At 48.1% G+C, this 27,286-nt stretch overlaps 1 protein-coding gene across 1 annotated transcript; it reads left to right on the top strand.

Moving 5' to 3' along the window:
* Positions 1-1,135: 1,135 nt before the first annotated feature.
* LOC115547197 (androgen receptor) lies at positions 1,136-27,276 on the top strand. Its single transcript, XM_030361201.1, has 8 exons — positions 1,136-2,622; positions 10,950-11,101; positions 12,545-12,661; positions 17,636-17,980; positions 19,336-19,480; positions 22,458-22,588; positions 23,445-23,596; positions 24,113-27,276. Exons 1-8 carry the CDS (start codon positions 1,460-1,462, stop codon positions 24,269-24,271), a joined length of 2,364 nt encoding a protein of 787 aa, XP_030217061.1. The 5' UTR covers positions 1,136-1,459; the 3' UTR covers positions 24,272-27,276.
* Positions 27,277-27,286: the final 10 nt, after the last annotated feature.

The raw sequence follows: 27,286 nt of genomic DNA, 5'->3' as shown, positions 1-27,286 counted from the left end.
ATAACTTGGTTTCACCTCCCAGTCGTTCTACAAGAGAGGCCTGGTTTCTTCTCAGTCCGTCTCCATCCATCCGTCCATGTCCATTATTTATGCTCAGAGTCAAACCATCAGTCATATCGTTAGACACTAGCTGACGAGGTACATGAAGCACTACTCATGCGCTTTAAATCGAGATGTTTTAAACTAAAACGTCATTGGGTAGAAAGCAGTGAATTGCAAAACATTACAAGGTAAGACTGAGAATTGTGAAGCACGTAATGAGTTAAGTGTTCCCGGTAGAGAGGAGAGAACCTCAGAAGTTAATCAAAAAGATAAATAGGATTTATTGAATAAAGTTTCCTCCTGAACAACACTCGATATTACAGCTCTGATTGAGCTGATCCACGACACTGAACTCAACCAAAACATGAACTCACTGCAAATAGACCTTCATAGGTCTATAGGAATTAAGGTCAATCATCTATCATTTCGTCATACACAAAAGGCCTTGCAGAGTTCCACATGAGAATTTTTTTTTGCCCCTTAAAGAGAATATAAAAGGACACACACACACACACACACACACACACACACACACACACACACACACACACACACACACACACACACACACACACACACACACACACACACACACACACACACACAGCGATGCTTGTTTTATAAAAGATAATCATTGTTGGCTGCTGTGTTGAGATTGAGTACAAAGGCCAAACGTGTCCATATTTGTGGCTCCCTCTTGCGTTAAACAGAACGATGAAAGAACGTTTTCGATCTTCCATTCATATAGGGTGAAAAACATAAAAAAACATGTGGTGCACAAACACACTGTAGTGTGTGTGTGTGTGTGTGTGTGTGTGTGTGTGTGTGTGTGTGTGTGTGTGTGTGTGTGTGTGTGTGTGTGTGTGTGTGTGTGTGTGTGTGCGCGCGTGCGTGTGCGTGTGCGTGCGTGTGCGTGTTTCTGGTGTATTCTATTGTATTTCTGTGCTCGGGTCAGAAGGTAGCAAACGGAAGAAGAACTTCATCAAGTTGCCGCCTCCACCTGAGTCCTCAGAGAACTGCAGACATCTGGACGAACCCTCAACCGGCTCCAAGAGGAAACGTCACCCCGCTCACAACAATAAACAGATTTTGTACCACCGGAATTATTTAGATTACGCACAGAAATCACAGAGGTTTTTCTGGTATATATTCTAGCCAGGTTCCCCAGACTAGGAAGGGGAGAGTAGCTGATTAGGCGGAAGCCAGAAGGAGACCAGGAGGAGACCGAGAGGTGACCAGGAGGAGACCAAGCGCAGTTAGGGACTCCTACTTTTCCCGCGGACCTCCAGCCCCCTTCCCCTGAGCGGGGAGTCGAGCGCAGCACAGAGACACGACACAACCGTTTCCCGGAGATCTTTGGACTTTTTTCGCTTTCAAAGTCCACAATTCCCACCGTCCATCCGCCTCCTCCTGGGAGATGAGCCAAATCAACCGACATTTAGTTTGTAGCAAAATATGGCCGGGAAAAGTTAGGGGGGAGAGCGACGTGAGGAGCCGTCCCAGGACGATCGACACTGAGGCAAGACGAGTGCATCTGGTCAAAAACAGCTCGACCGGAAACCGAGCCGAGGTGGTGTTGGTGCAGGACTATGCCCCGGGACCCGGCCGGGACCCTGCCCCCGGACCCGGGGTCCTTGGACCCGACCGCTGCCGCCTGCAGCACCGCAGCGGAGCCATTGAGAAGGCGGCGTGCCAGCAGGCGGCCGGCCGGATCAACTGCTCCAACCCCGCCTGCGCTTCCATCTCCGACACGGCACGGGAGCTGTGCAAGGCGGTGTCCGTGTCCCTGGGGCTGGCCGGGGACTCCCACGACATGAGTGACCCGGACCCGGGTCTGGGTCAGTTTTCTCCGGGGAACGAGCAGCAGCAGCACCGCGGAGACTACCTGCTGGGGGTCTCCCAGACAGCCCAGCGCCCCAGATGCGCCAACAGCGACCCGCACAGCGACCAGCAACTGGTGGAAATGTTTAAAAGTCCCGAGGACGAGTCGAGCCTGCACCACCTGCTCTCCGCCCGGTGTCTGGACGGACCGCAGGAGGACTTCGACGTCGTTTCCTCCAAAGAGATGGACCCTATGGACACGGCCCAGCAGGGGACCTGCTACCCCTACGGCCCGCCCCACCCGGCCGCCAACTTCACCAACTACCCCAACAACGGGCCGCCCGGCGGCGAGAGACAGCCGACCGCCTACCTGCCCCCGGGAGCGGGGAGCGAAGTCGGAGGGGAAGCCCTGGAGGAGAAGTACGTCGACTACCTCCAGGAGCAGTACAGCGTGAAGATCAAGTCCGAGGCGGTCCACAGCGAGCCCCACAGCGGGGCGTTATGGGGAACTAGTTACAGCTACGACGGGACCGGCAGCGGCCCGTACCCGGGTCCAAGGCAGTGCGTCAATACGCACAGCCTGGGCGGCAGCGGCGCGCTGGGGGGAGATCCGTACGAGACGGGGGTGCTGCGCCGGGAGCGGCCGGGGCCGGAGCAGTGGTACCCTGGGGGGACGCTGGCCCGGCCGCCCTACCCCAACCCCGGCTACATCAAGAACGAGGTGGGGGGCTGGCTGGACGCGACCTACAACGAACCCCGGTGAGGCTCACACCGTCAAACACACACAGATATATAACAATATAATGTATACAATTTCAACTTGACTTATCGTCGCAGTTTAAGAATTCAGCTCGAAATGTCTATAACAGCGGATGTTATAACAATAATTACATTTTAACAATATCGTATTAATATCCCAATAATACTGTGCATTTGAGTGCCTTTGAGGACAATTGAGGGATCGAACATTAATGGTTTCGGTCTGAAGAGTGTTTATGTTTCTGGAACCAAATGCCGCTGGGGGGAGTATCAAACTTGCGCTTCAGAAAGGGATTAACTTTAACATTAATAACATAAAAAATAACATTAATGACCCCGATAGTCCACCGGCTCATCATCAACCTCACATTATGAAATGATTGCCAGGGAAATATGGAATATTATTTCAGTGTTTCAGGGTAGACACAATTGCGTATGAATGTCAGTATTTTAACAAATGTTCAAGGCAATAGTTCTAGGCAATGTGTTATTGTTTATTTCAACACTTTTTGTACAATTATATTTTACCATTCTACACTTTCAGAAAAAATTAAAAAATATGTATTTTTTCAAAATCAAAAATTGTATGTTAAATATGAAAAAAATATGCAAGATTAGAAAAGCCCATTCTGGACAGCCTTCTGTGCTGTGTGTCTGTTGTTGGCACAAGAGTGCTTGAAGGGACGACTGCACATCAGAGAAATTATGATCCTGTTCCGTTCGGTTTACGGGAAATTCCTACATCTCTTGTTTTCCTTCAACTGTCGTTTTGTGTTTAAATTCTCTGCAATCAAGCGTTGCTTGAAAATGCGTTGAGCAAAACAAAAGCATTTTCCCACATAAACCTTTTCCCTGTCTCTTATTCACTCCTAACGCAAATATGTGTTAGATACTTTTCCCCCCATACACACCCCATAATATCAACCCCAGATACATCATGCATCACACATGTATACTTTCTCTGTTTAAATTCCTTTCACATTGCAACAAAAACAAGAGGGTGTTTTTGTGTTTGGGGATTGATATTGAGCTGTCCACAATTCATTTGAAATGTTTGCCTTTTTAAAATGTTTTTTATCCCCCAATGCCCTTTGTCCATCTGGAAAGAGACTCTGAGCTCCACATAATCCAGCCTCTTCTCAATGATTTTTTTAACTATAGAATATATACGATTTAGACCACTAAATCCAACAGCAACAGTTTGGCCTCTGACCGGGTTGCTCTGGTACAGACGCGGCTCTGAAACCAACCTCTGTGCAGCGGGGATGCATGCGAGGACTCCGGGTTCAGGGGTTCACACTCAGAGACGTCCTGGTTTAGCGCAACAGGTTATTAAGGGTGCGACACAGCGAAGTGTAGCCTCCACAACCAGACACAAACGGCCCAGACGGTAACAACTCTGAATGTTTGCCTGACACTTGAGGGTTAACCGGTTTGATGTGTGCCTAATGGGCACACAAAGTGCCAAACAACAGTAATCTCTGCATGCTATCGAGAAAAAAAAAGTGAACGAAAATCAGCTCTGAAATCAGATTTCAAATTCAGCGTTGTCCCCTCGTCTTTCACTGTTTGTGCCCCACCTTCCAAGACCAAGGTCTCTCCCAGAGTCAGCTCGCCCCCGCAGACATGCTCCGAAGGCCAGGCATAGTTCTCCCAAACTCAAGACACACTCCTCCCCCCTGACCCCCTTCCTCCCTCTAGCCTCCCTCCTTGCCTCCCCCCTAACCCCCCTCCAAGCCTGTAGTCTCCCTCCTCGTACTTAGCCTCTAGCCTCCCTCCAGACCTCCACACTATCCTCTAGCCTCCCTCCTAGCACCTAGCTCCTAACCTACCTCATAGATCCTAGCTCCTAGCCTCCCTCATAGATCCTAGCCTCTAGCCTCCCTCCTAGAACCTAGCTCCTAGCCTCCCTCATAGATCCTAGCCTCTAGCCTCCTTCCAAGCACCTAGCTCCTAGCCTCCCTCCTAGCTCCTAGCCTCCCTCCTAGCTCCTAGCCTAGCTCTGAGGGTTGGGGGACTGGAGTTGGTTGTGGTCGGGAGGGTGGTGGTTTTTGGTGGTGGTGTTCAGGATTGAGCTAATGGTTTTGGGTGGAGGTGGTTGTGTTGATTCGGGAGATGTGATGTGCAGTTAACAACCTAGCCTCACTCCTAGCTCCTACCCTCCTATCCTCACTCTAGGGGTGGTGGTGGTGGAGGTCTTTGCTGCCTAGGTGATGGTGTTGGTGGTGGTGGGGTGGTGGTGGTGGAGATTATGGTTGCCTAGGGGATGGCGTTGGTGGTGGAGGTTACGGTTGTCTAGGGCGGCGATGGTGGTGGTGGAGGTTACGGTTGTCTAGGCGATGGTGGTGGTGGTGGTGGTGGTGGTGGAGGTTACGGTTGTCTAGGCGATGGTGTTGGTGGTGGTGGAGGTTACGGTTGTCTAGGCGATGGCGGTGGTGGTGGTGGGTAGTTGGTGGTGGGGGTTATGGTTGTCTAGGCGATGGTGTTCGCGGAGTCGTGGCGTGTTCTGCGTTCAGGTTCCCAGATTCCTGTCTGATGTTGTCTCCGGTCTCTCTGGTTCTCTGAGACTGGGCGGGCGGTTCCTGTGTGCGTCTGAGCGCAGAACGAAGCCACCGTGCGTTCGACTCCAGAAGACCCGTGGGAGTCAGTTTTCCCTCCCAAGAGTCTCTTGTTGGTGGCAGCAGCGCAGATACAACATGGTTGCTTCCATTGCAAAACAGAGTAACAATTTATTAATACTTCAAGGTAAACGGGCCAAGTTTCCAAAGGAACACAGAGTAGATCTGAAACGCGTGTATTTTTCAGACCCAAGACAAACATTTGCGAGCAGCACAAGGTTGGTATCTTATGTCACATCCTAAAATCTACGGCCTAAATTTACAGCTGGGTCAGGAATGATTTGATCATTGGAACGTCCCAAATAAAAAGGCCTCTTATCTTCTCCCCAAGTAGTCATAGGACATGTCCGACATGGACGGTCTTCCCCGTCACAGCTGTGGTCGTTCTACTCTAGGTGGTAATGGGACTGTTCCACGTCCTGCACATGAACAACTACATCTTGACGCTTTTATCCAAAGCGACTTACAACCGTTAATACACACGCAGAGGGCAGAGTAAAACCACGCAAGACGACAGCCAGCGCGTCCGGAGCAGTGAGGGCGAGGGGCCGGGGATTGAAATAGCAAACTACGGATTACGAGTCCACCCGCTCTACCTTCTGATCTAAGCTGACATGTAGGATATTTTGCTAGTGTGTTCCACTGTTTTTAGAAGGCGAGGGAGATGTGTTTAGTACATTAGCCAGTCCTTCTCGATGTTGGCCCGTTGGTTTGGCCTCAGAACATTCATAAAACAGCCTGTGTTCTTTTAATTCATCCATCCATGACTTCTTGGCTTTAACCTTGTTTATCCTCCTCATGCTTTTAGCGAGCCTTAACATTGGTTAAACCTGGTTTTTATCTGGTTCTCTGTTGACAGTTAAAATAATGAATTAAACTTTTTGCGCTGGAGTCTTCACACTTTTGACACCCTCTTATTCCAACCCAGTGCAATGAGAGAGAAAAACATTCCAAACAAAACCAATATTAATGATGCGTGGCAACAGCATCCTACTGTTTAAAGGTATGTTGTAGGGTCAAATCCCCGGCCAACTGTAGGTGTGACGGTGGCATGGCTTCAGGTCACTGCGATGGAATGGGGTTTGGCAGGGTTGGAACCCGACGCGGCCCGCTTCAGACACAACCAGAGAGGGTTTGTTTGCTGTTCCGCCTGGCTCGGTGCCCACGGGCCAAGCAGACGCTCACCTCAGAGCGTTGGCCAACAATGACTCAACATGTTTCCGGCCTGAACCTCGGCCACGGGGTGAGTTAAGGGTCAGCCGGCAGGAACGGAGGGCAGGAACAGAGGGCAGGAACGGAGGGCAGGATCAGGGCTAGTGCCACCGGACTGGTGGGACTACGATGGGGACTGAACCATAATCACCGTTATGGTTTAGCGTGCGTGCCCAATGTACACACGCAAAGACCCCACGCATTCACGCACGGGCGCATGCACGCACGGGCCCACACACCCAACGCACGCACGCACGCACGCACAGTATAATATTCTCAGTGCTAACTGCCAACATAACAGCCTACTAACAGGTCAGCCCTTAGACTAACACCGACTGTGCTTAACTTAATTTGCGCTGCTAATTCAATTCACTAACGTCGTCGGCCCTCATTGAGCTGAGCTCCGGGCCGACATCCCCGCGAGGAACTGGAGCTGACCCGGGGTTTTTAATTGGTTGTGATTGGGAGGAGGTAACGCCGCGACGGCTAACGCTTTCACATGTCTGGATCGCAGAGTGGCGGCCAGGTCCCGACGTGTCGTAGAGACGCGCTCTACAGTACGATCAAGAGCCCCGCTTCAGCCCAGAGCCTCCCGACCGGAGCACTTTGTCATGGCCGCTCCGGAGCTGTCAGGGGCTAATGACACGCTGCCTAGACGACCGCACAACAGCCCGCGAGGCTGACTGCTGACCCAGCCCAAACAGCCCAATTAAACCTTTAAGGTTGATAATAATACACACATTAATCACCTCTTCAATGCTTTTTCCATTTGTATAAAGTTTGTGTCTGCCAGAGCAGGTTTCAAACTCTCAACTCACAACCTTTAAATGAGTTCATTCCGTAATGTCCGCACGCATTCCTGCAGGCATGCAAGAGCAAGACGGCCCCTAACCCCTACCTGATCCTTAATGACCCGTCTCTGGACTGTCTAACCCCTACCTGCTCCTTAATGACCCGTCTCTGTACTGTCTAACCCCTACCTGCTCCTTAATGACCTGTCTCTGTACTGTCTAACCCCTACCTGCTCCTTAATGACCTGTCTCTGTACTGTCTAACCCCTACCTGCTCCTTAATGACCCGTCTCTGTACTGTCTAACCCCTACCTGCTCCTTAATGACCTGTCTCTATACTGTCTAACCCCTACCTGTCTCTGTACTGTCTAACCCCTACCTGCTCCTTAATGACCTGTCTCTATACTGTCTAACCCCTACCTGTCTCTGTACTGTCTAACCCCTACCTGCTCCTCAATGACCTGTCACTGTACTGTCTAACGCCTACCTGCTCCTTAATGACCTGTCTCTGTACTGTCTAACCCCTACCTGCTCCTTAATGACCTGTCTCTGTACTGTCTAACCCCTACCTGCTCCATAATGACCTGTCTCTGTACTGTCTAACCCCTACCTGCTCCTTAATGACCCCTCGCTGTACTGTCTAACCCCTACCTGCTCCTTAATGACCCGTCTCTCGACTGTCTAACCCCTACCTGCTCCTTAATGACCTGTCTCTGTACTGTCTAACCCCTACCTGCTCCTTAATGACCTGTCTCTGTACTGTCTAACCCCTACCTGCTCCTTAATGACCTGTCTCTGGACTGTCTAACCCCTACCTGCTCCTTAATGACCTGTCTCTGGACTGTCTAACCCCTACCTGCTCCTTAATGACTTGTCTCTGTACTGTCTAACCCCTACCTGCTCCTTAATGACCTGTCTCTGGACTGTCTAACCCCTACCTGCTCCTTAATGACCTGTCTCTGGACTGTCTAACCCCTACCTGCTCCTTAATGACCTGTCTCTGGACTGTCTAACCCCTACCTGCTCCTTAATGACCTGTCTCTGGACTGTCTAACCCCTACCTGCTCCTTAATGACCTGTCTCTGCACTGTAACCGCTATTAGCTCCTAAATCAGGAGTGAATTCAACACAAGGCGTTGAAGAGTGCTAAATGACTAACTTACCCTAACTTTAAATACTCAAACTCAACCTGACAGGACCGATAACTTAAGGTTGTAGAGCAACAAAAAAGCACATTCAAACTATTAAAAAACTATCGAACTCAGTCCACCATTAGTGTGCTAATTGCGTGGTGAGTTTGTTTGTGCCTTCTGCACCACGAGTATGCAGTAATTATCCCTCACTCCCATCGGTGTGTTTTATGACGAACAGACGCTGGTTATAATTCAGTGCGAGACAGTGCCTGTGAGCTCTCCAGAGCCGCGGGCATTAGGACACAGTGTTGCGTTCAGAACCTTCCCCCTCTCTCGCGCTCTGCCTCGGAGCTGGGCGGGGAGTCGTCTGCAGTCACACCGCCATGTGGTTTACAACACGGTGCATCCTCATCAAGTAAATACAAGTCTCACAAAGTACCGATTTTTCCGACAGGTCCTGTTGAAACGGTTTGTTGTACCCCTCCCTAATAATTAATTAATCAGAATTAATCTCCCTCCCTTATTCCGCGCGCTTGTGTGCGTGCGTGTGCACGCGTGCCTGTGTGCGTGTGTGTGTGTGTGTACTGGGTACAGCATGGGTTCCTCCACCATGGTTATAGTATAGTGTATTAGTAGTAGTAATAATAGTAGTAGTAGTAGTACTATTATCAAAAGTATATCTATTATTAATAGTAGAACTATGATATAGTACAATAGTATTAATATAAAAAGTAGCATTAATAGTGGTATTATTATAATAGTAGTATTACTATAATAGTAGTATTATTGGTAGTATTAGCAGTAGTAGTATTAGTTGTAGTATAAGTAGTAATAGGAGTAGTAATTGTTTCGTAGTTATAGTATAGTAGTAATAATAGTAGTAGTAGTAGTAATGGTAATAGTATAGTAGTAGTAATTGTAATAGTATAGTAGTAGTAGTGGTAATGGTACTAGTATAGTATAGTAGTAGTAATTGTAATAGCATAGTCATTGTAATTGTAATAGTATAGTAGTAGTAATTGTAATAGTATAGTAGTAATAGTAGTAATGGTACTAGTATGGTATAGTAGTAGTAATTGTAATAGTATAGTAGTAATAGTAGTAATGGTACTAGTATGGTATAGTAGTAGTAATTGTAATAGTATAGTAGTAGTAGTGGTAATGGTACTAGTATAGTAGTAGTAGTAGTAATGGTAATAGTATAGTAGTAGTAATTGTAATAGTATAGTAGTGGTAATGGTACTAGTATAGTAGTAGTAATTGTAATAGTATAGTAGTAGTAGTGGTAATGGTACTAGTATAGTATAGTAGTAATAATTGTAATAGTATAGTAGTAGTAGTGGTAATGGTACTAGTATGGTATAGTAGTAGTAATTGTAATAGTATAGTAGTGGTAATGGTACTAGTATAGTATAGTAGTAGTAATTGTAATAGTATAGTAGTAGTAGTTGCATTAGTAGTAGTTTGCTATGCTCCATCCTCCTGGTGCGCGTCACGCAGAGATCCTGACCCTCAATGGGCCGCTTGTGTCTGTGGTCCGTCCAGGCACACAGCCCCCAAGGCCAAGGCTGTGGTGAGACACCCCCGACCCCAACACCACCCCCCCGCACCTCCCCCCCTACACCACCACCCTGCACCATCCCCCTACTCCACCCCCCCGCACCCCACCCCCACCCCCACACCTGATGTCCTTGTGTTGGTGGCGGCTTCTTTCCCACACTCTGTTCCTCTGCCCCCACCTTAGCCCTACGCCCTGCGCCCTACATCCCTCCCCCCCCCCTACCCCCACCCTCACCCCCACCCTGTCTCTCGGTTCCTGCTGGGTCTGACGGATTCTCCCGTTCGCACGTTTGGATTAATGTGTGTAGAATTAATAGACGTGGTCGACCAAAGGGACCCGCGGTGAATTTGTGTGGTTGATGAGGTCCACTGAGGACATGGGGTTATGAACCGGGAACCTCTCGGCTGAGAGTTGATTACCTCCTAACCTGCACAGCCCTGTGGTTTGATGTATGGAGAGTGGCTCTGGTTCTGGCCTTCACAACCTAGATTACCTCAACCAATCCAGTTACCACGGAGGTGTAACAGCTCTAAAGTACGTACGGTTTTACGACTCTAAAGGAACCACGGTTCTATGAGGTGTTAAAACTAATAAATCAGGATTCTACGAGGTGTTACGGCGCTAAAGGAACCCGGTCCACCGAGGTGTTGAGAGCCTAAAGTAATGAAGGTTCTACGAGTTGTTAAACTCTAATGGAACCCCGGTTCTACGAGGTGTTACACCTAAATAAATCAGGCTTCTCCGAGGTGTTACAACCCGAAAATAATCAGGGTCTAAGAGGCATTACAGCCCATTTACGACTCTAAAGGAACCACGGTTCTATGAGGTGTTACAACTAAATAAATCACGGTTCCACGAGGTGCTAAACTCTAACTCTAATCTAAGAGGCGTTAGAGCCCTAAAGGAACCACGGTTCTCGGAGAGAGCCCTAAAGGAACCCCAGTTCTTTGAGACGTTAGAGCTCTAAAGGAACCCGGTTCTCCGAGGGGTAACTGGTGTCTCTGTGGTCCAGGTTCGACGGCGGCCGGGAGCACATGTTCCCCATGGAGTTCTTCTTCCCGCCCCAGCGGACGTGTCTGATCTGCGCCGACGAGGCCTCCGGGTGCCATTACGGGGCGCTCACCTGCGGCAGCTGCAAGGTCTTCTTCAAACGAGCCGCCGAAGGTAAATCAAAAAAAGACTTCCATACTGGCACCCGACACCTGAGCACCAGCAACCCCCCCCAACCCCCCCGCCCCACCACCCTCCTGGGCCGCTGATCCCCGGACCTCCCCCCCCGACCACGCAACAGGCGTGGATAACCTGGATAAGATGCTAAACAATGCGTACATAAAGTGTCAGGATTTACAGCACACATTAAGTACGTACATTAAGTACCTGGACGTACAACATACAGTAAGTGCCTGATGGCGCGTTGCCGCTGCAGGGTGCGGTTCGGTTCGCAAAGGGGCGGTATGGATTGCGTTTCCACCGCCAGAAGTGGGCGTGACCCGGCGTGAGCCGTACTCGTTTTGCCCTCGTCTTCAGTACTCCTCCGTTGGGGTACTGAGACGCCTGAACGGGTGCCGGAAAATTCGAGCTACACAACCCCTCCGTTGATTGGTCGACAGAATCGTCACTTCCGAGCGACGTGGGGATAAAAAACAAACAAACAAACGCCTCGAGGTATTATTCTTTACAATGAACATGTCGCGAAAAAACGCTTGCTTGGGCGAACAAGGAGGTGGAGACGTTCCTCTGCATTCTTGGGGCGGAAGACGTTGTTTACGATGTTTACGTAGCTGCCGCGGCGATCGACATCCGGCCTACCTTAAAGGGTACTGTCGGCGTTGGAAACGCGACCTCGGAACTGAGCTGGGCTATACCGCCCCCTCCCTACCGGACTGAGGCGAACCGAACCGTGCCGCACCCTGCAGTGGAAACGCGGCATAAGAGGGGTGTGGGGTGGTAATGGGGGAGGCTATGCAGAGTCTAGGTGAACTCTGAACATTAAAAAGCAGGGGTGGAACGCGACCAGGAAGATATTTCTCATTAGTAAGGGTTACAGCCCAGTATTCAAGAAGTGTAGATCAACTCTCGATTTAGGTTTTATTATGATCTTTTGTGAGAGGCCCTTACTTTGGTTTGATATTTATCAAATGCCTCTGGTACTTTGGAGTTCCCTTTCATGTTGGTCGCTCTCGTTATTTTCTCAAAACTGCTTCAAAGAATCTTCATCATTATCATCTTCATCGGCATAAAACCGGTTTATTGGTGGTTCCAACACTTCGACTAAAGCCTGTTCCACCGGCCATGGAGGTTGCGTCATTGAAGCAGAATTTAAATGAATCATCAAATGTCCAACAGATGTCTGTCTCTACCGCTACACTGTTGGGCAACCAGTTATTGGTTGTCCGACTGTTGTTTTACTGTGGTTCCTGTGGTAGGCTACCAGTTAATGGTTTTACTGTGGTGGGCTACCAGTTAACAGGTGGTTTTACTGTAGTTCCTGTGGTGGGCTCCCAGTAAACAGGTGTTTTTAGTGTGGTGGGCTACCAGTTAACAGGTGTTTTTACTGTGGTGGGCTACCAGTTAACAGGTGGTTTTTCCATGTGGTTTCTGGTCCAGGCAAACAGAAATACCTTTGCGCCAGCCGGAACGACTGCACCATCGACAAGCTGAGGAGGAAGAACTGCCCGTCCTGCCGATTGAAGAAGTGCTTCGAGGCGGGGATGACATTGGGAGGTACAGCCCTCCTCCAGCACCTCCTCCTCCTCCTCCTCCTCCTCCTCCTCCTCCTCCTCCTCCTCCCACGCGCGCTCCTGTTCCCCTTCTTCGTCCAAATCCCCTTTCACTGTCCTCAGTTTCTTACATTTAAATTGAGGGCATTTAGGGAGACGCTTTTATCGAAATCGACTTACAATAAGTACATTTGTCAGGAGAAAGAAAAACAAAATATCGCTGAAGGTACAGTAAGGTTGTTTATCTAACCGAGTGCCAAGCACTAACCATCACTAGGTTAACCCATTCTTCGTATACAACAAAGACAGCTTGGATAAGAAGCTACACAATGCTAAGTCCTATTTTTCCGTGCAAGGACGTACAACGTACCATAAGTGCGTAAGAGGGGTGTAGGTAGGTGAACAAGGGAGTCACAAGTGAGACCAACACGTTTCTCTTGTTAGCCTCTCATGCCCACCTCCAGGGAGAGGCAGCTACCTCCTAGCCCCAGCCTCTGCCTGTAGCGCCCTACCTCACTCACCACCACCGCCGCAGAGCCAACACCTTCCCAGCGCCAGAGAGAAACCTGGCGTGTGTGGGGGTGAAAAATGAATGGCTTCCCAATACCAACTTCTTGATACCCTCCTCCCTCCCTCCCCTCTCTCTCTCTCCAAGCCTTCCCACCCTCCCCCCCCCCTCCCTCCCCCTCCCTCCCACACCCTGCACCCTTTAACTGTAGAATCATCACAACAGGAGGTGTTACAGATAATCTAGACCCCTGACGGAGCCGCCACGTTATTTAGCCCTCCTCTCCCCCCCCCTGCTCCCCCTCTCTGCTCCTCCCCCCCCCCCTGCTCCCCCTCCCTGCTCCTCCCCCCCCCCACTCCCCCTCCCCCTCCCTGCTCCTCCCCCCTTCACCTTCCCCTCCGGCTCCTTCCTCCCTGATACTCCTTGCTTTTCCTCCTCCCCCTACTACTCCTCCTCTTCCTCCTCCTGCCTCCTCCTCCCTACTCCTCCTCCCCCCTACTCCTCCTCCTCCTCCTCCTCCTCCTCTCTCCTCCTCCTCCTCCTCTCTCCTCCTCCTCCTCCCTGCTCCTCCTCCTACTTCTCCTCCTTCCCCCTACTCCTCCTCCTCCTCCTCCCCCCTACTCCTCCTCCTTCCCCCTAATCCTCCTTCCCCCTACTCCTCCTCCTCCTTCCCCCTACTCCTCCTCCTCCTCCTTCCCCCTAATCCTCCTTCCCCCTACTCCTCCTCCTCCTTCCCCCTACTTCTCCTCCTCCTTCCCCCTACTCCTCCTCCTCCACCCCCCTCCTCCTCCTCTTTCCCCCCCCTCCTCCTCCTCCTCCTTCCCCCTACTTCTCCTCCTCCTTCCCCCTACTCCTCCTCCTCCATCCCCCTCCTCCTCCTCCTTCCCCCCCCCTCCTCCTCCTCCCCCCTACTCCTCCCCCTCCCTGCTCCTCCTCCTCGCTGCCAGCCCCACTCCTCGCGGGAGAGGGAGATTGACGTGTGGTTGTCTAGTTTGAGGCTTGTGTTCAATTTTCGCTCCCTTCCATTTTCTCCTTCTGTTAACAGTGAAAATTGTGCCTCAAAGCACAAAGCTTTCATGAGACATGTGAATTAAAGCAGCAGAAACGCTGGTAATTTCGCCACCAGTGCCTGACAAGCACCTGTGGAGGAGATGGATGGGGATGCGATGTAATGTCAGGAAAGAGGCACACCTCGTCTAGGGGAAGAGAGGCTTCTTAGACCTTAAGTTCTCGCTGAGCGCCGGTAATGCACTTGTTGCGTCCCGCACAGGAAATTGTGATATTATTTAGTAGTGCAGGAGAGGGAAAAAAATGAGTTAAAGTCTCTCGCCTGCACTTTTATGTATCTTTTTGAGAGACAAAATCGGTACATCACTCAGAGTAGGTGAGACAGAATTATTCTTTAAAACTTTATGTGAAACAAATGTAAACAACACACAGATGTATAGCATAGTGATATTAGCGCTCAAACAAATGCTGGTAGTGGTATTTTAATATCAGGTAATAAAGCTCTTGATTAGCTGATTAAGACGCAGAGCTCCTGGGACTGAAATTGAGATTTGATTACACGCTAATAGCACCTTTGTTGGAATTGGCGTCTTTACTTAAAATTGCAGAAAGAACAGCTAAGAATTGCCTTCAGCGTTTAATTTGGAACGATGATTAACGCATTACTGGTGAGACATGACTGGCATCTACGACGTGAACGGAGCACGCCTCCTTATAATTATTTTACCAAATGATAAAGTAATATTTTTTTTCTCCGTCACAGTTGAAATCCAAAGTACGTCAATTAATCTTTGTGAAATTCTGCATCTCCAAACTTTAAGAGGATATTCATTTGGAGAATTAATTATAGATACCTTTTAGATTATCACTCCACACAAACTGACAATATAGGACCCCCACACACACACACACACACACACACACACACACACACACACACACACACACACACACACACACACACACACACACACACACACACACACACACACACACACACACACACACTTTGGTTTGCTCCGTCGCTGGTGGTAAAAACCGGGACGCATCACAAACGTTTCTTTAGCAATCCATAGCGTCCAGAGAACAAAAAAACTGGATACAATTCCAATGTTCACATCATTTGGGTCAATATAATTATTACTAATTATTATTAAAATGGTTCAATATTTTTAACCAGAACCCAGATTTGAAAGACGAGGTTGTGATTCGGGTTTAATTCTGATGATCATCTGCTTTCTACTCCCCAGGGAAGACGAGGTATTCTGGTCAGGCTGAGAGACGTCCTTTTTTTTAACTTATAATGGCATCAATGCCTCCCGCGCGCGCGCGCATGCGTGCGTGCGTGCGTGCGTGCGCGCGCGCGTGCGTGCGTGCGTGCGCTTCAACACAAACCTGTCGATGAAATCCATCCTGACATTCTAGATAGAGCGTTTTTTAATTAAAAGCTTTCATTTGAAATGTTTGTTAGTGGATCAGAAATGGAAATAGTATACCTAGCAATTACTCTTTCAAAAAAATCTGCTGCTTTCGATGTTTCTGCTTTGAAGTGAGACCCCCGCCCCCCCCAGCTCAAATAGGTCTATTAATGGAAATGTAATATTTACAAAACACAAAGTGATGCTCTACCGAAGTCTAATAAGCCTCTCTGCTCTCGAAAGATTATTTCTACTTTAATTTACTTTCAGAAAACCAGCAATCGTGCAGAGTCAATACTATACTTCAAGACAAAACTATCCATAACTAATATTTTAACACACATACACACAGACAATTAAAATAAAGTAAAATTCGGTAGAATATTCAAATTAATGTTTGTGCTCCATTTGTGTGCCTTCCAAGTCAACGTCGAACCTGGAGCACAGAAAACACGGTAAGCAGTTCAGAGAACCGCGGTTCCTTTACCGCTTTAACGCCTCGTAGAACCGTGATTTATTTACAGTAAGGCCTCGTAGAACCGTGACTTACTCAGTTGTAACGCCTCGTACAATCGGGATTTATTAACAGTTCTAACACCTCGTAGAACCGTGATTTATTTAGTTGTAACAGCTCGTACAACCGTGATTTATTTACAGTATTAACACCTCATAGAACCGTGATTTATTTACAGTACTAACTCCTTGTAGAACCGTGATTTATTTAGTTGTAACAGCTCGTACAACCGTGATTTATTTACACAGTTGTAACAGCTGTAACAGCTCGTAGACCCGTGATTTATTTACAATTCTAACGCCTCGTAGAAATGTGATTTATTTAGTTGTAAAAGCTCATAGAACCGTGATTTATTTACAGTATTAACACCTCATAGAACCGTGATTTATTTACAGTACTAACACCTTGTAGAACCGTGATTTATTTAGTTGCAACAGCTCGTACAACCGTGATTTATTTACACAGTTGTAACAGCTCGTAGAACCGTGATTTATTTACAGTTGTAACAGCTCGTAGAACCGTGATTTATTTACAGTTGTAACAGCTCGTAGAACCGTGATTTATTTACAGTTGTAACAGCTCGTAGAACCGTGACTTATTTACAGTTGTAACAACTCGTAGAACCGTGATTTATTTACAGTTGTAACGCCCGACTACTTCACAGCGAGCGCTACCGAGGGCATTGCATTTAACTGCTAAGGAAACGGATGTGATTGGCTGAGGGCGGTCCTGGTACATTGTGGAAGGCTGAATTAACAGGGAACAACACAAGCAGGTGGTTTCACGGAGAAGGCATCCCGTCACCGGGAGAGTACCGACTGGCAGAGCGAGAGCAGAGCTCCTCAGCCCTCACACACTGCCTGATCGTGAGCTCCTATTATGGAAAGAAGCCTTCGTCTGCGGATGGACGTGTCTAATGGCCCCTCGTTCCAACCGCTCCTCTCACCAGACACCTGGTTATCATTTTTATTATTAATATTCACACACACAAAACACGCATTCAAGACTAGACTTAAGCAAATCCCGCGGGGCTTGAGTCGTACAGTAATACATTAGATATTTTAATCAAGCCTCCTTTTGCACTACGGCGAAAAAGCAGCTTTAGCTGGAGATTTAAATAGAAAAGGAGGGAAGGTGAAACTATTTGTGAGGCATTCTCCCCCCGACGAGGTCAGGGTACCTGCGCTGCCGAGCGTTCCACTAGGCCTGCAGCATCTGTTCGAGGGCTCCGTCTGAACGATTTGATCATCCGCCGGCGAGCAGGAGACCAGCGCCGCCATTGTCAGAAGTTTCCTTTGAATGATTACTGAACTCAATGCCCAGACGGAAGGAGCTCCTCACAAATTACCCCGAGCCCTCGAGCAACGTTAGCACCAACGTTATTCAATGCCAGATTTGGTTATGATGGATTGGGTATTTGCAAAAAAGCAATACAATGGCGATCGACGGTTGACTTAAGACCCGACGAGGCTGTCAGACTCCCGCCTGATTCCCCTCTTCTTCATCTTCTCCTTTTGTTTGTTTGTGCAGCGAGGAAGCTGAAGAAAATCGGGCAGCTGAAGAACCCGGAGGAGGAGGTGGGAGGAGGAGGAGGAGGAGGAGGAGGAGGAGGAGGAGGAGGAGGAGGAGGAGGAGGAGGAGGAGGGCCGCAGGGCTCCCAGGAGCTGATCCAGTGCAGCATGTCCCCCAAGCCCTACCTCAACCTGCACTCCCAGCTGAGCTTCCTCAACATCCTGGAGACCATCGAGCCCGACGTGGTCAACGCCGGCCACGACCACGGCCAGCCCGACTCGGCCGCCACGCTACTCACCAGTCTCAACGAGCTGGGCGAGCGCCAGCTGGTCAAGGTGGTCAAATGGGCCAAGGGTCTGCCAGGTAGGACCTCACCTCTACTACAGGTCAGGGCGAACAGAGAGGCTCCCCCCCGCTGAAGACTGTTCAGACCAGAGGGACGCGGCTCTGAGTCAGTTCTGTTTGGATGTGCTTTGGATGTTATTGAGGAAACTGTTTGATTTACTGTTTTGCGAGCAGGCAAGTACCCTTCCAACCCAACCTAATCAGACATTCTTATCAGGGTAGGAATGGGGAGAGGAGATAGTATCGTGTGCTGTGGAGCTGAGTGGCCTCCAGAGTGCTTGACCCGGACCTCTTGAGGTCCTCTAGAGCCCTTAGCTCCAGGGTAGATCCCAGGAGGACTTCAGCTAGAGGGAGTTAGCTCTCTGAACCCGAGGGATGAGAGCACTACTCTGGATGTGAAGTGTAATCTGTTTGGTGGTAGTATTGGTGGTCTGTCCTCACATCCCCACGTTACCCCCCACCCCCACCCAGGAGGTATTGTGACGACGTACGCACAATAGAGTTATCAGGCCACAGACTGAGATCAGGGGGGGGGATAGCCAAGAATATGAGAAGACTTATGGTTCTCGGTGGACGATTCGGTCCATAAACTATTACTAAAGTGCCCTGGTATTCACTGAAACCTTTCCGCGGCCATTGTGAATGTGCTTTTGCAACAGTTGGTTGCTCTATATCACTCACTGCTATTGGAGAGCAGTGAATCAGATTGTGATAACACTATAAAAGGTGATATAGGGCTTGTTATTACCCCGAGATAATTTGAAATAAAAGTAAATTGTGTATAAGAGATAGCTCAATTGGGTTTTCATTGTTTTTATACGTGCACTCAAATGCACATTGTTGTCTTGTTCTTATGTCGGTTGGACACCAGCTGTTCTGTTTATTAGACATTACCACACATTTCACGACCCAGTAGTGACATCACAAGTGGGAGGGACCACCCACGGAGGGATTAGCCTTACAGCTGGATCGAACCAACGGTCTGGTGAACTAGAGGGGTCTCACACATCTGGATCGACTTTCCCACCCCTGACGTTTCCAGCTTCCAGCGTAGTGCTTGTGTGCACATCATTAGAGAACGAGCAGAAGCAATAAAAAGGGCCGTGAAATGCCTCAACTCCAAGCAACGTCATAAAAACAGATCATATTTAAAGACAAATCAACTTGTATAGAAGGTTACAGTTGAGTCCCAAGCTGCTCGTGGTTGGGGTCCCACCAGGATCTGAAATGGGGGCTCTGTAACGCAGGTCCTGTGCTGCTGTGTTGCGGTCGTGATGCTGTTGTGGCGCGGTTGTGTCGCGGTTGTGTCGCGGTTGTGTCGCGGTTGTGTCGCTGCCCCGAATGCTTCACTGAGGTTCTCTCGGTTCCCTCAGGCTTCAGGAACATGCACGTTGACGACCAGATGACCGTCATCCAGCACTCCTGGATGGGGGTGATGGTGTTCGCGCTGGGGTGGAGGTCCTACAAGAACGTCAACGGCAGGATGCTGTACTTCGCCCCGGACCTGGTCTTCAACGAGTACGTCAACAACCCCCTCCCCCCACACTCTCACTTATCCAGTCAGCCCTGAACCAAAGAGTTTCTCGACCGTTCTTTAACATTACCGGGTGTAGAACGGTGTAACACTTATTACGAAGAGAGAACCGTGGTCTGTTGTGAGGCAGATGCATCCTGCACGCTCTTAATGTGGAGGGGGGCTTCTCCCCACACAAACACACACACACACACACACACACACACACACACACACACACACACACACACACACACACACACACACACACACACACACACACACACACACACACACACACACACACACACACACACTGCAGCTCTATTAATATAGAACTCTAGAAGAGCAGAAGTACGATGGGGGGGGGGTTGTTTTGGTTTTCTGCATGGCCAGAAACATAAACACATTATGCTGATCATTTAGAACCTAGCGATAGAGTGCAATGGCATTGGGTTCACATAAATAGAAAGTTGGAGTGAACCACATTTATTTGGAAACCAATTATAGTATAGTTCACTTTTTTATTATTATTATTATTATTATTATTATTTTAGGTTATTTAAGGTTTTTATCGTTTTTATTGAAAAGAGTGTAAGACATGAAGGTATGGGAGAGGGATTCGAGGACATGCAGCAAAGAACTACGGCGACCCAGGGAATCCTGGGTCGCTGTGGCAGAGACCGGGCCTTAAAGGGGACCTATTATGCTTTTTTCGACTTTTATGACCTATAAACGTTGTTATAATGATTGATAGTCATGTTTAACCATACACAAAAAACGATGTAGATTTTCGGGAAACTCTTCCTCTCATCTGGGCGCTTTCAGCCTTCTCTGTCAACGCTCAGTTTCGTCCTCCTCCGCCCCCTCGCCCCCCTCCTGCCAACCCAACTCCGTTGTGATTGGTTACCTAGCTCGAAGCGCGCGCGCCAGCAGATTTGACCAGGCATATGGGGGCGTGGCAGGAGTACGTCTACGTCAGGGATGGGCAACTGGCGGCCTGCGGACCGCATGCGGCCCGCATCCTCACTCAGTCAGGCCCGCACATAATAAAAAAATAAAATAAAAAAAAAAGAATAATAATTCGAGTTACAGAAAACTCGGTCAAGAAAGATGAGAAGAATTCATAGAATTCGAAGGCAAACCCATGCGTCTAGTTTGCTTAGAAGTGATATCAGTCATTAAAGATATCCACTTAAGTCGCAACTACAACTACTACAACTGCTTGTTGGGTTTGAGTTCATTGAGTTGTTGCACTTAATGTTGGGCCACTGTTTTTCAGTTTTTTGACTTCATTGAATGATGATGTATGTGAGCCCTTTGCACTGATAAAAATACTGACCATTCATGTGGCTGTTTGAGCATGGAAATTAATTAAATGAATGTATGTTGGTTCAATTAACATACCGTAAATACGTTATGATTCTGGATGATTTTTTAGGTAGTGGCCATCCCCAAAATGCACCGGAATACAGGAAATCATATCTACCAAATTCAAAATTGTGTAGCTTCTCTCAGCTCACGTTTTGTTGAAGTGTGCAGTCATGTGGCCCTCCGATGGTTATGATGAAAAATGTGGCCCTCTTTATCATGAAAGTTGCCCATCCCTGGTCTACGTAGATGATTTCCCGGAGATGTGAACAAGTGAATCGCAAACGTTGTCCCGAGTGTTTAGCGCTCTGCACAGCCACCCCAGACTGTCAGCAGGGAATACGTCGAAATGCATGTACGTCATTATTTGACGCTTTAGTATGGTTAAACATGACTATCAATCATTATAACAACGTTTATAGGTCATAAAAGTCGAAAAAGCATAATAGGTCCCCTTTAATGGCCCGTGCTCTACCCGCTGAGCCACCCGGGGTGCCCCCTAGTGGTTAACATTTATCGGTCTGATGCTGCATTGCCGCCCTCTCCGTTCAAGCGGTATGTATTGCGTAGGCCCACGATGGACTTCGGTAACGTCTCTACGCTGTCAAGAGGGAACCTCCATCCCTTCTGTCTTCATCTCCTGTGTTTCTCCTCGGTATTCTCTTAAAGCAGTGGCCACCAACTTGACCTAGTTCCCTTCAGAGCCAGGTCAAAGCAGCAAGGCTGGTCAGACCATGGGCACCAGGACTCCTTCCACAAGCAACCCCTCCATGGAGAACCTGACTAAACTGCTGGGACCGATACTGACCACGCCTAAAAATAATTAAACCCATAGAGTTCTAAAATAACTAGCACTTTAAACCAGTGGTCTAAAAGGTATGTCTAGTGCACCGGGGAAATGTGTTCATTAGCACTGGGCCGATTTGAGTAGCCCTGGCAAACGCGGCGCAGATGTTTGTAGACTTAGTCGCTTGGCCCCAGCCCCAGGTTCCATGGACACGCTTCGCTCAGCGGCTGGGTAGAGCCGGGGAACTGGGAGGGCGGACCAGGGTTTACATGTCCGGGACATCGGAACCAAATGGCTCTCCGGCGACCGCGTCCCCCAACATCAGAGATGGAGTTGATCAGATAACTCAATATCAATACTGGCCTTCCTGTATCAATGCAGAGTAAATATTAAAGGAGCTCTTTCTCAAATGATCTCGAGCCAGGTGGGTTGACTGCAGTTACTGAACGATGAATTGATTAAAAACAAGACTGTATTGTTCAATCTAAGGTTTTCATTAATGACAACTGACGAGAAGGTCACAAGTCAATCTCTGGTATATTCCCTGAATTGGGATCCAAAAAATAAGAACATGAGTCTTGAGTCCCTGGTGGATCTATAATACCTTCTATTCGCCAAGCCGACGACACCAAATCCCAATCTGCACTTTCAATATTGCCCATTACTCAAACCCGAACACGGTCCTCAGCTCTGACCGGCCATCCTGCTCCTAGAGGCTTTCACAGTCACAGCACAGAATGAACATGGGCAATATGCGCAAGCAATATTGCAATATTATTCTCTCCCTCTCTCCCTCTCTCCCCCCCTCCCCCCCTCTCTCCCAGGAACCGGATGCACGTGTCCACCATGTATGAGCACTGTATCCGGATGAAGCACCTGTCCCAGGAGTTTGTCCTTCTGCAGGTCACCCAGGAGGAGTTCCTCTGCATGAAGGCTCTGCTGCTGCTCAGCATCGGTACGTTCGGTCTAACACATTGTCTACTAAATGGTTTTTTGTACCAAATCTTATCGATCAATTGAAACAGGCCTGAACAGATTGAGGCCAAAAACACATTTAAGCCCTGGCGGGACCAGAGTCAAACTCTATCAAACAAACAGCCCCCAAACTTTCACTGTGACACTACTTCACCTGTTTAATACTGAACCAACCAGAGGAGGCAAAGACATGGGGTGCTTGTGTGGGCTGTTACACCAGAGCATGCTGGGAGCTGTGTAGTCCTCTGTGTTCTTTAGTCCTTGTTTATCAGAAGAGATGTCTCTCTGAGCTCTACTATCGCAGGCACTGCAAGATTGGATTCAGAATTGTCTAAACACATTTAACATGAGTACCTTAAAGGGATGGACAACAGGACCTTAAAAGATAACATATCTCAGAGGGAGGTTTCCAACTCAGTGAATTACGGATTTCATCACTTTCCTTAACTACATGTTTCCTCTGTATGGGAAATATAAAAGCTGTGTCCGTCTCTCTGTCCCACGATCTAACCAGCATTAGGCCGCAGATATGACGTGGAAGCAACAACCCCTGGTGATGTTGCACTACATTTAGATTAAGTATAACTCAGTTCAATTGAAATTACATTTTAATTGCATAGCCCTTAATCACAGGTCAGTCTCGAAGGGTTTAACAGGCCGTATACTTATTCCCCCCCCCCCAAATAAAACAAGCCTCAGCATTCAGAACACACAGTCTACTTTAATGACCTTCGAGGAAACGACAGAAGGCTCCTTGTGTCGTCACTGGTTCAACTCCTCTCGGCGTTAGCAGGTAGAGAGGTTTGTTAACGCCACGTCTCTCTTCTGACCAACAGTCCCCGTGGAGGGGCTGAAGAGTCAGAAGTACTTTGACGAGCTACGCCTCACCTACATCAACGAGCTGGACCGCGTCATCAACTACGGCCGGAAGTTCAACTGCTCCCAGAGGTTCTACCAGCTGACCCGTCTCATGGACTCCCTTCAGGCGGTGAGGGCTCTGCCTCACTCACCCATTCACATTCAGGGGCGTTTAGCAGACGCTTCTATCCACAGCGCCTTACAATAAGTACATTCGTCAGAAGAAAGGCAAGCAATATACTGCTGTCGGAAGAGTAAGGATGTTCATAGAACCAAGTACCAAGTGCCAAGCACTAAAAATCACAAGGATAACCTATTCCCCGTATAACAAAAATAGCTAGGATAATACACTACACGGTGATGAGTAAAATTTTTAAGTGCCAGGACGTACAACATACAAGAAGTGTGTACATTAAGGGCCAGAGGGTACAACACGCAATAAGTGCGTAAGAGGGGGGGGATGGGGGGGGGGGGGGGGGGGGGGTGCAGAGTCTAGGTGAACTCTGAACCAGTGAGTTTTGAGTCTCTTGTGGAAGCTGTTGAGCGACAGATCGGGAGATATCGTACATCGAGACACCGCTGGGATGGGGGGGGGGGGGTTGATTATATACCTATGCGTGTTCTCTCGCTGTGCCCCCCGTTCCAGGTGGTGAGGAAACTCCATCAGTTCACCTTCGACCTCTACGTTCAGGCCCAATCGCTGCCCACCAAGGTCAACTTCCCCGAGATGATTGCGGAGATCATCTCGGTGCACATACCAAAGCTGCTGGCGGGCCTGGCCAAGCCCATCCTGTTCCACAAGTAGAACCCGCTGGAGGACTGGAGGACCCCAGGAGAGCTCGGGTCCAGAGTTCTGTCCTGGAGTCGCATCCCGACCGGGTCCCGTTCCGCCACGTTCCGCCGTGCCTCGGTTCTCCACCAGGGATGTGGCTCAGAGAGTCTTCTTCTTCTGCCTCGATGAAGAAGTGTTTTAATAACTGGATCATCTGTGGTTCCAACACAAGCTGACGGCCGTTGATAAAAAAAGGGAATCTGTCTCCTTGAGACAGATCCATGAAACGGAAAACGAGTGCGGGCCCAGAAATAAGCTCTTTAGTAACCACGTGTATTTAGACAGGCCAGTTTCACGGCCAAAAAACAACAAAACACTTAATCTCTAATGGAGGTCCTGAGAAATTGCAGTCGCTGCGTTTACAGACGGAACGAGGTACCAAATAACAGATTTCTCGTTGCGTACGTTCAACCGGCTCCGCAACGGTGCTGCCGGTAAAAGGTTTCAAACAGGGAACTATTAAATGGTATCCACCTACGTTTTCTGATTACCATACCTCAGCTAATTATATCCATCGGGCTGTCCTGCTCCCTGCTAGAGGTGTGTTGTTTAGAAATATATTCAGCCTTTTTCACGGGCTGAATATATCACGGGTGTGCCTGAGTAAAACAATCCTGAGCTAGTTTGGGGTAGATCCACATTTAAATACTTACAATACAAAAACAGTACACCAACAGTTGTACCGGCAGGTATTGAAAAACATCGCCATACGTCCTATAACCTATCGTTTGATCCAAGCTCACAGACCAGTCTTTCTTAACAGGCTCTTGTTTTCACTCTGCAGCAAAATACTGGAGACTTAACTATAGACTGCATGCTTAGTCACTCTCTAAACTCCCGGATCATCTAAGTGTTTTATCTGTAAGCAGCTCTTTCTGTAGTATAACCAGTCATACAACTAGTAACACAACATACAAGAAGGGACGTTTAGAAAAAAGAGCCACCAGATGTCTTGGGTGGTGCACTGTTTCCTTTGTCAGTATAAAGCTTTAAACTTCAACGAACAGTACACATTCAGCCTTCGGAAAATGTTTTTGTCAAAATCTTAATGCACAATCTATTCCCATAAGATGTATTGGTTGGGCCACTGAGAAATTCAAACCTTCTATTGCCACTCTATTTTTGATCAGCGGTTTCGGACACATGCTGTCATTGGTGGAGATGCCTTCCAACATATCTTGGCTAACTGGTGAGAAACCAATACCGAGTGGTTGGGTGGACCTATTCAAGTAGTAATCGCATTAGACACACAGACAACGAAGCCATCTTGATCCCCGGTTTGAGTGGTGGAATTATGAATAATACATATCCCCTTGTGTGTATTATGAATACTCTTTTAAAACCAACATTTCCTACAGTTTCAAGACTTTAGAGGCATGCCTTAGCTACTCGCTGAAACCGTCTGAATGTCTATTTAAGCCAACGCATTGTAAATCCTGACGATCTTCGAATCGTCCGCCTGTTGTGAACACTATCATTCTTGTGCGATAACCGTCCGTTTTAAGCCGTCTATTGAAGCGCATGGTGTTTTCGTAGCGTTCATCTGTCTCAGTAGCTACTATTGCTTGTAAAATGTCATCCCTCTTGGGTGTTTTTTTGTAAATGGTTCAACGATCAAATCCAAGACGGAACGGTATCGTAGATCAACTGCACTATATTTTTCAAGCTGTCTTTTTCCTCTTAAAATGTTTTTATATTGGTATTTAAAGTGGGGAGGCGGAAGGGTGAGTACAGATGTATCCTCACTCCCTCTCAAACCATGCAGCACGGCTGCTTGGCTGGCGACGGACTTTGGCCGGCTCTGGTCCTAGGCCGGCAGCCAGCACAACATGGATGCTTGGTACTTAGACAAGCTGCAAAATATAGTTTCGATTTGCACTGAAAAAATGCAAAAGAAAATGCATACGATGTCTATAAGGTCAGGTGAACTTTTTAGGTGACATGTTGCTGGCGCATTCATTTAAGACAAAGAAATGCACAGATATAGATCTGACTTAATTTTACAGCTATTGGTGTGGAACCTCAGCACACAGAAAAAGAAACAAACCTAAATTGAAGCAGACTTTTGCAGGAGGCTGCATTTACTTACTCTTACCCTTTATTTAACCACCCCTCTAATCCCCAAAACAAGTTAGACACATGAATGAATTATACATGAGGAAGGATGGACTCACCACACTGTCAGCTGAAGACGTATCGGGTCATTTAAGGAGGAACGCTGGGTAGCGGTGCCCCTAACAACGTAGCGGGGGTCCCCAACAACGTAGCGGGGCTCCGTAGCAACGACGCCTTTTAACTTCGGTCCGCAAATCCCACAAAGTGACGCAGAAATGTCAGTAAACGGCCCGTTCCGCGCAGTCCAAATTTCCTGCAGTAGCTTTCCCATCCTGCAGTACTATTGCCAAAAGATGTCCTCAAAACACGGAGAAAAGCTGTTGTCGCGCTCAATCGGGAGCTTTAGAAAGCAATCAATGTCACAGCTGTCAATAGGAGGGAGGGCGGGTTTACACAGCGCTCACAGTGGGCTCACGGTACCACCTAGTGGTGCAACGTGGAATAGTGCAGCTTTACCTTCTGACCTAAAACACGGTTGATCGGGTCAGATGTGGAGGGGTTGGGGAAAACAGCAGGTATGAGACTTGTTCGAACACATGCTGATGACACAGCATGCACCTTAGCTCACTGAGCCAACTTGAAATACTGTTATTTCAATGTTATTTGTATGTAATCTGAAATACTGTTTCTGCTGCAGTTTTACGACACAATGTCAATTGGTATGTGCAGAATGTACGATCTATGAACCTGGTTCTTTGTACATGATGCTTCTATGTATATATTGATTGATGATCTGTCCGTTTGGTGTTTTGACTTTAAAAGTACTTTCTTGAATGATTTTTACCTTTTGTGAATTGTGTTTTACAATAATTATAGAGCTGCACCACCTTTTTAAAGACAATTAAAGCAATTCTGACTGATTATGGATTTTCT

This window comes from Gadus morhua, chromosome 7, assembly GCF_902167405.1.
Source record: "Gadus morhua chromosome 7, gadMor3.0, whole genome shotgun sequence".
Taxonomy (NCBI): Eukaryota; Metazoa; Chordata; class Actinopteri; order Gadiformes; family Gadidae; genus Gadus; species Gadus morhua.
Note: the sequence above shows the minus strand (reverse complement) of the source record. Positions and strands in the feature narration are given on the sequence as shown.

Coding starts and splice junctions, on each gene's coding strand:
- LOC115547197 (XM_030361201.1), top strand. CDS start 1,460: ATGAGCCAAATCAACCGACATTTAGTTTGTAGCAAAATATGGCCGGGA. Junction 22,589..23,444: donor TCTGCTGCTGCTCAGCATCG/GTACGTTCGGTC, acceptor TCTGACCAACAG/TCCCCGTGGAGGGGCTGAAG. Junction 23,597..24,112: donor TCATGGACTCCCTTCAGGCG/GTGAGGGCTCTG, acceptor CCCCCGTTCCAG/GTGGTGAGGAAACTCCATCA.